The following is an 11740-nucleotide window of genomic DNA, read 5'->3' as shown; positions in this document are numbered from 1 at the left end:
AGGGGCTGATTTCCTGGATGAAGCTTGGTAGTGCTTACACTTCAAATGTTTACATTAAAATCACTCAATTATTCTTGCCTGTGCCTTTTGAGATCCTGATGGGTAGAACTAAACCAGCTTCCCCCTTGCTAGGCAAGAGGGTACCTACTCAACCTGTAGTCAGTGGCTCAGCTTTTATGACATCAAGTAAGTAGGAAGGAGCCTGTGCAACTCCCTTGTACCACTGGAGTTTGCCTAGGATTTGTGGACAGCCCTAGCACATTACTTCACATTTTCTTGTGTATTTCCCATCACTACTATGACACATGAAATACATGTGTTAAATACAGATTTTGGTGGGCTACTTGAGGGAAGAAGTACAAAGTTGCACCCTGGCTTGGTGCTGCCCTGACCCTTGTGTGACCTGGGTCCAGCTGGCCCTACACAACCTCCTCTGGGCAGGAGCAGGCAGAGAGGAAGGCCAGGGAGGAGAGATGGAAATTATGTGTTGCTGCCCTGTTTCTTCAGCTTGCTTCATGGTTTGGCTCTGAAGAGACAACAGCCACACAGGATGCAGCTATACAAACATCAGATTACAAAGGCCTATTTCTGCCATTAGTCCCTTTTATTTTCCTCTAGACCCCCATGCTACTTTGCTTCCTGAGCTGCCTTCTGCCCCTGAAGAGGGTGTAACTTCAGTGACTGTATCCCAGATCTGCACAGCTGTGAACTGTGTCCTTGCTGTGTCTCTAGGGCTGCCTGCTATAATGGAAGCCAGTTATTCAGCTTGAACTGAGTCCACTTTTGTGTATCTAGAAAGGGTAGCAAGAGAGTTAAGATCTTAACAGGATCTGGGCAAGCACAGGATGTTACTGCACTTGAATTATCCAGCCTTGCCCTGTGCTATCTTTAGGGTGAGTAAGGATGAGCCTGGGTGTAAGGAGCAGAAAGTTGCCCCTTATTATCCTGCCTACCCTGCCATTGCTTACTAGTCTGTCTAGCCACCCCAGGACCCAGAGTCAGCAGGGACCTGATTTGGAGGATCTCAAGGTCAGTAGCTCTTTAGCTCACATCTAACACCAAGTTCCTACTGTCACAGAAGGAAGCAGGAGTGTGAGATCCCTCTATCCTCTCTCTTGAAGCTGAGCCAACTCAACGCTGACACTGAAGGTCAACACTCTTCAAAAGTGAGCTTGTTTGGATTTCTTTTCACAAGAAATAACTCTCCACCTTCCTCAGAAAAAGAGCAAGGTCCTAGAGCTGCTGATAAACCCTGGATGGGAGGCATATTTACCAAAAAGTGCTGGAACAATGTGTATCCTACCACCTTCTTTATGCACTCCACCAAGAGAAATGTGTTGACAAAATACTGCAGCAGAACAGAGATGGTGTACAGGGAAAAGGGAGGTGAGTGTGTGGTAGAGCCCTATGGATGGGGCTCAAACTACCCTCTGTCACACTGCCTGCTTTAGTGCTGGTGCTACTGTTGGCACCTCATAAATGCTTAAGTCTCTGTTCCCACCTTGAAAACAGGAGGGAGGGTGTTTCAGCACAAATAATTGCAGTGTAGTAGTTGTCAGGGGGTTCATTCTGCTCTGTTGTTGGTGTCTGCCCTGGCCCCTCTGCATCACCATGTAGGTTTGTAAACCTTTCACTCTGAGAAGCCTGGGGGTAGAAGAGAAGTGTGGAGGCAACCCTGGCTTCCCAGCACCCTATATGGGGTGAGCAGCAGGCAGACCATGAAGGGAAAATACAGCTCTTTCCTGAAGGAAGTGTCAGTCTTTCCTTTGTGAATAAGCCTGTCTGCTGTACTTAGGAAAAATCCCACAGTGTAGGCAGCCTTTCTGCTCACTCTAGGAACAGGCCCTGTGCTGTCATGTCTACTGCCATGTACCACCATGGTCACCTCCAGGGAGATGTTGGCATGTCTCTGACCATGTGATTCAGGTTCCCCACAGCAACCATCATGCCATGTACCACTTCCAGCTGGATCAGCTCTTCAGCCATTTCTGCTGACCCCTTGGCTAATGTGCTGCAATGGCCTCCCCAAGGGAAAATTATGTGCTCCTACCCAGATGGGAGAGTCTCAAAAAGACCCAGAAATGTTTGGCTGTGCATGGATTAGCAATTATTGAACATGTGGGCTTGCTGAGAACCAATTGTTTGATGATTAGCAGGTGTTTCCTCATGTGTGTTCAAATCCAACAAGTTTCTTGTGTGACCATAAAACACCCAGGACTCAAGCATCACCAACACTATTTCTGTGTCCCTGAAAGAAGCTCCAGTATGTTTCCAGACCCATCTTTCTGTCGTCTGCTTTTGCATGAAAGGTGTTCTGATAGCACTATCTTGTGGACAATGCCGGAAATTCATACCAAAGGAACCAATTTTAGCAGAAATGGCAGCATTTCCTTAAGGATTCCACAGTCAGTCACAGGCACTAGACTCTTCTGTTGGGTGGCTGATGTTAAACAAGGGTATTTAACTGCTCACTGGGGCTCCCATCTAAGCCAGCTCCACCTCCAAGCCAGCTCCGGTATCAGCAGCAGTGAGGGTCTAACCTGCAGGCAGTGGCTCTGCCCCGTTCCTGATCACACTCCATCTCTAAACAGTCTGGTACAGGAGTCTTAGCAGTGCTGGGGTGCTCCACCAGAGAGCAGTGTCAGAGGTGAATGCTCCCTGGGAGGAACATGCCCCATTTATTTGCTACCCAATGAAAGCCACGCCTCTAAAGTCCCTTTTATGGTCCTGTACTTCTAGTTCCAGTTTCTTACCCAGTGGCTTTTGCAGCAGCTGCTTGCTGAATGTATATCAGCAGAGGTTCCCTTAAGTAACGTGCAGGTGTGTCTCCATGAGGAACATTAGGAAGGTGAGAACGATGCTTTGAAACACTTCTAGGCGGTAGGAAGGGAGGAGGGGTGGAGTTACACTGTTGGCAGGAAAGAGGGTATCGTTTTTCAGGACACAGCCTTAGGGAAATCCTGTGGCTACATACCATATCTAGTATTCTGCAAGGACCTGTGTGTAATGCTGAAAGCAGCACAGGCACAACCCAGGTCGTCTGGGCCCCTGTGGCTGAACTGGGGAAGGAAACATCCTGGGCTGGGACTTTTCTTAACCCAGCAGCCCTCGGCATGTCTCTGCAGGCCTGAACAGTAGTGTCCAGTGCTGCAGGCAGCTCCTGCTGGAGTGCCCCTCACCCTAAGCAGTGAGGGTCCCCTGCACCTCCTGTCCTTCGAGTCATGGCCATGTCTATGTCCTGCAGAAAGAGGTGAGTGACCTTGGGAGAAACACTTTATCCTGGCAGGCTATGGCCTGCTGTGTACTCAGACGCCATGGTCACCTCATTTACCTTGAGTGGTCTCTTTGCAGAAGATAAACACTTTCTTCCTGGGTGGTGTCAGGAGCACAACCAGGGCCTTCAGCAGAGCCGGCGAGATCTCGTGGGCCACAAGGGACTTCAGCAGCTGGATAGCTGGAGGGGAGAGAGGCTGCCGTCAGCCCGGGGACTCGCGTTCTGGGCGTGTTTGTGGGAGGGTGGAGAATTCAGGTACCCTCCTCGAGGCCAAGGACCTGTAGGGGGCAGTGTCCCAGCCACGCTCAGGCGAGTAGATCTCTCGCAGTCGCATCAGTTACAAAGTTACTCATTCTATTTTTAACCAGTAAAGGGATAGCTCCACCGAAGTGGAGCCTCAAAAAATTCATCGACACTCGTACTTGTTCCTCTCCACGGAAATCTTTAGTAAAAGGCGAAAGATTTATACGATCTGAAGAGAAACCAGAGTATACCACCACTCCCGCCCCCGGCGCACCGCCCGCCTGCCCCATGCCCCATAGATCAGGGCGACAGATGCGGCCCAGCCACTGCTCCCGGCCCGACGACCCCCGGCCCGGCCGTCCCCGCCGCAGGCGCATGGGCCATGGCGCTCGGACAGCGCGGACCGGGAGGAACCCCGGCGGCGTACCTCGTTGCGGGCGGCCACGGAGCCGTGATGCACCCTGGGTATGCAAAATAGCGGCATGCTAATGCCACATGCTAATGAGACGCATGCTTAATGAGGCGACGGCGCTGGCGGGCCGGGGCCAGGGCTGGGGCAGGGGCGGGGACAGCGGCAGGGGCTCTGGAGCTCTGGCGCTGGCGCTGGAGCTGGAGCTGGTCCCGGTCCCGGTCCCGGTCCCGGTCCCGGTCCCGGTCCCGGTCCCGCGGCCGATAGCCACTGCCCCAGCCCGAACCGCGCAGGCTCGCCGTTCCCGCTGTTATCCAATGGAAACTGTTCGAGTAAATGCCTAGGTTTAAGGTTAAATAATACTGCATTGTTCTTCTAAGGAGAGCCATTGATCAGGGGCTTTCTGGTGTAAAGCTGGTTACTTTGAATAAACCGTGAGTGCCTGCAGCAGCTATGTCATTGAAGAGGAGCCCACAGACTGATAATGCCTAGCCTGTGCTGGAAGTTCCCATCGAAGTAAAAAAACCCAAAAGGCTGTAGGAAGACACCTCTGGACCTGCTCTTCTGTGAAGACAGGATATGAGAGTTGGGGTTGTGCAGTCTGAAGAAGAAAAGGCTCCAGGGAGACCTGATAGTAGCATTTCAATAGAATAGAATAGAATAGACCAGTTTGGAAGAGACCTTCAAGATCATCACATCCAACCTATCATCCAACACCACCTAATCAACTAAACCATGGCACCAAGCACCCTGTCAAGTCTCCTCCTGAACACCTCCAGTGATGGCAATTCCACCACCTCCCCAGGAAGCCCATTCCAGTGGGCAATCACTCTCTGTGTGTAAAACTTCCTCCTGACCTCCAGCCTGAACCTCCCCTGGCGCAGCCTGAGACTGTGTCCTCTTGTTCTGGTGCTGGCTGCCTGGGAGAAGAGGCCAACCTCTGCCTGTCTACAACCTTCCTTGAGGTAGTTGTAGACAGCAATAAGGTCACCCCTGAGTCTCCTCCTCTCCAGGCTAAGCAACCCCAGCTCCCTCAGCCTCTCCTCATAGGGCTTGTGCTCCAAACCCCTCACCAACTTTGTTGCCCTTTTCTGGACATGCTCCAGCAAGTCAACATCCTTCCTAAACTGAGGGGCCCAGAACTGGACACAGTACTCAAGGTGTGGCCTAACCAGTGCAGTGTACAGGGGCAGAATGACCTCCCTGCTCCTGCTGCTGCTCCTGCTGAAGGGGACCTACAGGAGGGCTAAGGAGAGCCTCTTTAGAAGGGCAATGATTATAAGTAGGATGAGGGGCAATGGTTTTAAAGTAGAACAGGGTAGATTTAAATTAGACATAAAGAGGAAGTACTTCATAATGAGGGTAGAGAAATGCTGCAGCAGGTTGCCCAGAGATGTGGTGGAGGCCCCATCCCTGGAGACATTCAAGGTCAAACTTGATGGGGCCCTGAGCTAGTTAAAGCTGTGCCTGCTCACTGCAGGGGGATTGGACAGGATGACTTTTCATGGGTCCTTTCTGACCCAATGCATTCTATGCCACTAAGGACATCAAGACCTGAAGAAACAAGAACTTCTTGTCAACAGAAGAAACTTTTATCAGCAACCTGTGGAGACTTGGAAGTCTTGCAACCTCTGTTCCTAATGAGTGAATTTTGCTCATTTATGTATCATTATAACCCTAACACACATCCCATTGAGCTGAGAAGCCCCTCATCTACAAGACCACTACTCTGGGAGCATGCACTACCGTTGAGTAGATACTGTTGTTGAGACTTGATGGGGTGCTTGGTGCCATGGTTTAGTTGTTTAGGTGGGTTGGATTGGTTGATGGGTTGGACACGATGATCTTGAAGGTCTCTTCCAACCTGGTTTATTATTATTATTATTATTATTATTATTATTATTATTATTATTATTATTATATTATTTTCATTATTATTATTATCATTATTATTAAAGGCAAAGCAGCTGTAAGCTGAATGGTTAGTTTGGTGACAAAGAATCTGTATGTAACACAAGGGAAACCTGGGGTAAGTAGGGGGGGGGTGAAGGTAAGGGGGTGTGCCAGCTCTGCGGGCTACTGCTTATTACCCAAACTCGCACAACGTGGTTATCGCAGTGGCGTCTGTACGTTGCCCGTTGTACACACGCCCTAAGCTCCTCTTTTTCAGCCATCAGCCAAAGGGGGGAAAGGGGAACTCCACACCTACTACTCGCTCTATTTTTAACCAGTAAAGGGATAGCTCTACCGAAGTAGAGCCTCAAAAAATTCATCGACACTCGTACTTGTTCCTCTCCACGGAAATCTTTAGTAAAAGGCGAAAGATTTATACGATCTGAAGAGAAACCAGAGTATACTTCGCCTTTCCAAGCGCAACGTACCCACCCCCGGCTGTTGCCTCGTAGCATACGGCGACCCATTCCGACCGCTGCCGTCCCACCCGTTCTGACACAGGTTCGCTGCGGCACCGACACCGTGGTTCGGTCCAGCCCGCCGGCCTCGACAGCTTGGGCCGGCTTTGTCCAGCGGGGCCGGCCCTGCGCTGTCCCGCACTGCCCCCTGGGTGTATGCTAATCGCAACCGTGCTGAGGCGGGGCGTGCTAAATGCAGAGGGGAGAGAGCGCCGCCCGGGGCCTGGAAGGGCGGGCCCGGGACGCCGGCGCGGCGGGCGAGAGGGGCTAAGACACCGCCCCATCTGGGCTGGGCCATGCTGGCGGGTAGAGCTGCGCAAAGGCAGCCCCGAGGAAGGCCACCGTACACCCCCGTGCTTCATTCGCCGTCGCGGAGCAGGCATGGCGGCAGGGGATGAGGCAGCCGGGCTCCGCGCACGGCACTGAGCCCCGGGGCTCTAACGACTGGGCTCACGCAGGAGCCCAGAGCAGCCGCTCGCCTGGGGCTGGAGCGCCCGGGACAACGCTGCGGTGCCGGTTTCGCCACGCCCGGGGCAGGTCCGCAGCTAACTGCCGTAGCCCGCACCCGGCTGCATCATCCGGACCGGGAGAAGGGGTCACTCGAGCCCCGCCCGATCGGCCACTCTCCTTCGGGCCAGGCGAGGCTAAAGCGGTGGCAGCCCCCAGCGAGGGTAGTGGGGGTGCGGAATCTCCTGCGCAGGGGATTAGCGATGCGGCTTGACCCCTGCAGCACAACTCTTCTCCGTCAGGCCTGCAAAGCGCTCACCTACCCCCTCGGTCCGCACCGCTGGCACTCGCCCGCGTCTTGCAGTCCTACTACTGCGTCCTACTAGCAGTTTTGATGCTTACTCTATTTTTGACATCAAAAGGGATAGCTCCACCGAAGTGGAGCCTCAAAAAATTCATCGACACTCGTGTCTGTTCCTCTCCACGGAAATCTTTAGTAAAAGGCGAAAGATTTATGCGCTCTGAAGAGAAACCAGAGTATACCATTGCCCCTTCCCGCAAACGGACCGACCCCCGGCTGTCGCTCTGCAGCACACGGCGACCCTCATTCCACCACTCTCAGGTTCCGTGCCGGCTTAGCCTGGTCCGGGCCTATTTTCCCGGTGGCACACACCGGCTCCATTTAGTGTCAAAAGTCCCGCGGGAGAGGCGAACAGCATTACCGGGCCGGCTTCGCGGTGCAGTTCCATGATATGCAAATGAGACGAATGATAATGATCACATGCTAATGAACCGCCCACGGCCCGGCCCAGTAAGAGCCGTCTTACTCACCACAACCACAGGCTTCCCCAGACTTTCTCGACCACCACCGAGGGTAATTAGATGGGTCCTACCTTCCTGCTGGACCTTCAGGTGCGCTGAGCCCAGCATGCTCCAGACAGAGGACAGAGGGTGCTTCTCCCACCTTGGGGAGCACAAGGGCACGAGTGTCAGGGACAGTCTTCACACAGTACTACAAGATGTCCTTTTCCCAGCACAGTGCAGCCCCCATGATGAAGAGACCAGCACAGGTCCTGCGAGGGCAGGAAGGATAGACAGGCCCTTTAGTGTCCCCCCAGCATGGCCCACTGCTCACCTGCATGACCCTCAGTGTCTGCAGGGCCAGCTGCTGGGCTCTGGAGGAGGTGCACAGTACGACAGCAATGAGGCTTTTGTAGACTTGGTTCTGGCACTTGGGGTTCCTGCAGCCCAAGATGTCCAGCAGAACCTTCACATCTTCTTGTGCCTCTGCTAACTTGAAAATGACCAGGAACTTGAGGAGGGATTGCATCCCTGTGCAGAGAAAGAGATGCCAAGTTGTGTGCCTGGATGAGTTTGGGTCACCCATCTCATCTGTTTCACTGTCACCCCTGAGAGAACCCAGCACCACAGCCCATTCAAAATCTATCCTGAAGAACAGAAGCCAGGAAAACAGTTTGTTGTGCTTGTCAGAAGCCACTCCACCGCCTGGAAAACCAGTTGGTAGAATTCTTAGCTGAAGTAGGTGGTGAAGCCACTTCTGTGGACATTTCACAAGCAGAAAGCAGGTATCACCCCATAGCCTCTGACAATGTCACCTGAACTACAAGGCAACTAAGGGGGTTTGACTTCCACTGCCCAGGAGAAGAGAGGGAAAAACAAAACAAAAACAAACAAACAAACAGAAAAAAACCTGTTCAAATGCTCTTTCTAAAGAGACACAAGCTGCAAATGCCTCCCACCCCAAAAGGGTAGGGCTGGGAAAGTTTGCAGTAGGTCAACACTGCGGGTAAGAATGGCAACTGTTTTGTGGGACAGCCAGCGGGACAGCAACATTGCATCACAAGAAATGAGTGTAAAGAAAGCAAGCTCGTTAAAAACTGAGAAGGGGGCTGAAATGCAACTGCTCACCAATAGCCAGGACTCTGAACTGCTTCCCACCCAGGGAAGCTGCAGCGTTCTGCCATCCAGCAGGTGGGGGGAAGGGAGCGGCTCAATGTGGCAAGTAGCGCAGGGCCGAAGGTCAGGGAAAACATCCTTGCCTGAATCAGCAAAAGGCATGGATGGACATGCCACCTACCCTAGCTTTCACAAATGAGCTCCTTATACTTCCTGCCAGCATTTGCCATGAGCTGCAGCAGCTTTACAGGCTCTCTTTTGTCCTCTTCTTTCAGCTGGTTCAGCCCCAGTATTTCCAGGAGAAGCAAGACACCTCCAATCTCCAGAAATTCAACAAGGTATCTGTGCCTGCAAGGACAGGCTGAACAAGGCCAAAAGTGTCACCTGCCTCCGAGCCCATCTTGTTATGTCACCATGCTCTGCCCCTGGGAACCATCACCTCCCACCTCACTGCAGTGGGTGCCTAGTGCCTGGGCAGAGAACACATGGAGGCTCAGCCTGAGTGCAGAGGCAGATGCTCACCTGTACCATGCTTTGCATCCACCAGGTCACCAGCTCCCATTGTCTCATTTTAGATACTGAGCCATTAGCACAGAAAGCCCATCTCTGCACTCAGGCTCTCACCAAAGCCCCATCTCTGCACTCAGGCTCTCACCAAAGCCCCATCTCTGCACTCAGGCTCTCACCAAAGCCCCATCTCTGCACTCAGGCTCTCACCAAAGCCCCATCTCTGCACTCAGGCTCTCACCAAAGCCCCATCTCTGCACTCAGGCTCTCACCAAAGCCCCATCTCTGCACTCAGGCTCTTACCAAAGCCCCATCTCTGCACTCAGGCTCTCACTGCACATCCTGTCAGCAACCCAGTGGCTCTGGAGATGAATGTAGGCAGTGGATTTGGTTTTGAGGCCTCCCTAAGGCCTAACTTGCCTGAAATGCTTGCACAGCTCTCCCAAAAGGCAGCCAAGGGCTTATTTTTTTTTATCTACTCACCCATTTGCCTTCCCTACTTCACTTCTCACACAAAGACAGTCCATACTCAACTATTTGCAGCAGAGAAGATACCAATGGACTTGAACAGCTTGTTAAGGCATGTGCTGCACATGGAGCTGTTTGACAAGGCTAAAGAGAGATTTACAGACCATGGTGGTGTCCTCCAGCCTGCCTTTGACAATGTGGAGGCCTGAACTGGGTACTTTCTCTCCAAGAGAGCATGGACATTCCTCTTACAGGCAGGCAGAGGCAGTATCCTCATCCCAATACCAGAAAAAAAACACTAATTCCAGGTTCCTGAGAGTCAGGTTACATGTTTTCCCCTTCATTTCTGTCTTTAGATAGCCAGTTGTTTTTTTTAAGCCATTGCTAGATATGGATGTCTCCATATAGAAACTTATCCTGTCAACAAATTTTCAATAGAGAATGTTCCCCTTTTCCCCATCCCACTACCACACACCACCTGCAGCTGTCCAAGGAAACAGATATGTCATGCTGTTAGATGAGACAGAAGCAAGCTGGCACCCTGGGAGGACTCCAGCTCTGCTCCTGCCTTGCCATCATTGCTTTCAATTAAGTTATGCAGGATGTGGCTTCAAGCAACTTGGTGGGCACTATCCCATTCCTGCAAGAAAATCCTGAGCTTCCTGATGGCTTTTTTTGCTCTTTGACAGAGGTCATGATCTCTTCTGCCCAGAGAAAAGAAGACTGAACAAAGGGCTTTGAAGATAGAAAAAGTTTGCATTAAGGAATTACCACCAGAATCACATTTGAAATCTCTGGCAAATAATATTAAAGCACTTACTAGTCATGAAGTTAATGTCATTTTCCTTTATAGTCATTTCATAGATAGGAAAATGGAGGCAAAAGAAGAGTTCATGGTATTTCTGAAGCTGCACAATGAATCTGCAGCAGACTTGAGATTATTTTCCATGGCAGGTGGCTGCACCACAGGAGCTCTCTTTTCTGCTCTGTTAATAAAGTCATTTTGATGCTACCCATTAGCCCAGCCTTGGTTTCTCACTGGCCTCATGATATGAACACTGAATCTCATATCTGACCTGCCAGAGAATAAATAGGGTGAAATGAGAGCACAAATAGGGATGTATTTATGGGGAGTGACAAGGTCAAGGGGGTGGTAAATGCCTGTTTGTGCAGCAAGCCCTCGCTCGTATGATGAACTGGGCCCACATCCACTCCAGGAGGATGTGTTTGGCCTTCACAGCACAGGAGAGTGCTTTGGGACTCTTTGGCATGACTGACATTTGCTGTGGTTGTTTTTTTTTTTCCTATCTAATTTCTTTGACATGTTTTTAAATAATGTAAGAAAACCTGAAGTGGTAAGAACTGTAGGCAAGAAGACAAAAGCTCCAGAGAAATCCCTTGCCTGTGTTTCCTTCTACCCCTTCACACAGGCCTGTGCAATCCTTAGCAATTTATTTTGCTAGATTTCTTTGGCACACTATTGGCTCAATTTGATATCCCCTATTCCATCTTGAAAAATGTGAATGTCAAAGGCCTAAGCTCTCTGCTCATTCAGGTGGGTGAGAATTGCATTGACGTGGGTGTTTGGCTTTAAGACACCACCCAACATCAAGGAGCCTCACAGTCAAATGTCAGTATCTGTGTGCATACACTGACAGAGGGACAAGGTCACAGACAGCTGCACTAGTACAGGTGCACTGTCCTCCACCAAAAGCTATATCAACATGCCTGAGGATAAGAAAATTCATACCTTGTCTAATGGAGTTGTCAGACTTTCTACCTACAAAAAGCATCATTTTATGTTTTATTTAGAGTAGGAATTAAGAGGGGGGAAAAAGTGAAAACCACGCAAGATCTTTGGGTTTCAGAGTAAGAAGTTTCTTTCACAGTATCACAGTATCGCTTAGGTTGGAAAGGACCTCGAGGATCATCGAGTCCAACCTATCAACACAGACCCCATGACTAGACAATGGCACCAAGTGCCACGTCCAATCTCCCCTTGAACGCCTCCAGGGTCGATGACTCAACCACCTCCCTGGGCAACCCGTTCCAATGATGAATGAC

The 11740-nt window shown here is 51.1% G+C and overlaps 1 protein-coding gene and 3 non-coding genes across 4 annotated transcripts; all 4 read right to left on the bottom strand.

Annotated features, from left to right (window-relative positions):
* Positions 1–761: 761 nt before the first annotated feature.
* ARMH1 (armadillo like helical domain containing 1) lies at positions 762–10378 on the bottom strand. Its single transcript, XM_068141655.1, is given in 16 exon segments — positions 762–791; positions 1274–1348; positions 1886–1917; positions 1920–2011; positions 2754–2826; positions 3332–3454; positions 6308–6636; positions 6792–7029; positions 7678–7748; positions 7853–7857; positions 7920–8116; positions 8883–9049; positions 9141–9147; positions 9743–9807; positions 10150–10349; positions 10352–10378. Coding segments are annotated over 16 exon segments (1725 nt in total). The 5' UTR covers positions 10373–10378.
* Positions 3652–3766, bottom strand: LOC137442675 (U5 spliceosomal RNA). The gene has a single exon (XR_010987728.1). It is a non-coding gene; the product is annotated as a U5 spliceosomal RNA (small nuclear RNA).
* On the bottom strand, positions 6167–6281 carry LOC137442673 (U5 spliceosomal RNA). The gene has a single exon (XR_010987726.1). It is a non-coding gene; the product is annotated as a U5 spliceosomal RNA (small nuclear RNA).
* Positions 7211–7325, bottom strand: LOC137442678 (U5 spliceosomal RNA). Its single transcript, XR_010987731.1, has one exon. It is a non-coding gene; the product is annotated as a U5 spliceosomal RNA (small nuclear RNA).
* Positions 10379–11740: the final 1362 nt, after the last annotated feature.

Source organism: Melanerpes formicivorus, unplaced genomic scaffold (genome assembly GCF_026170545.1).
Source record: "Melanerpes formicivorus ecotype bairdi unplaced genomic scaffold, bMelFor1.0.p_v2 SCAF_7, whole genome shotgun sequence".
Classification (NCBI taxonomy): Eukaryota; Metazoa; Chordata; class Aves; order Piciformes; family Picidae; genus Melanerpes; species Melanerpes formicivorus.
This window is presented reverse-complemented; position numbering and strand designations above follow the sequence as displayed.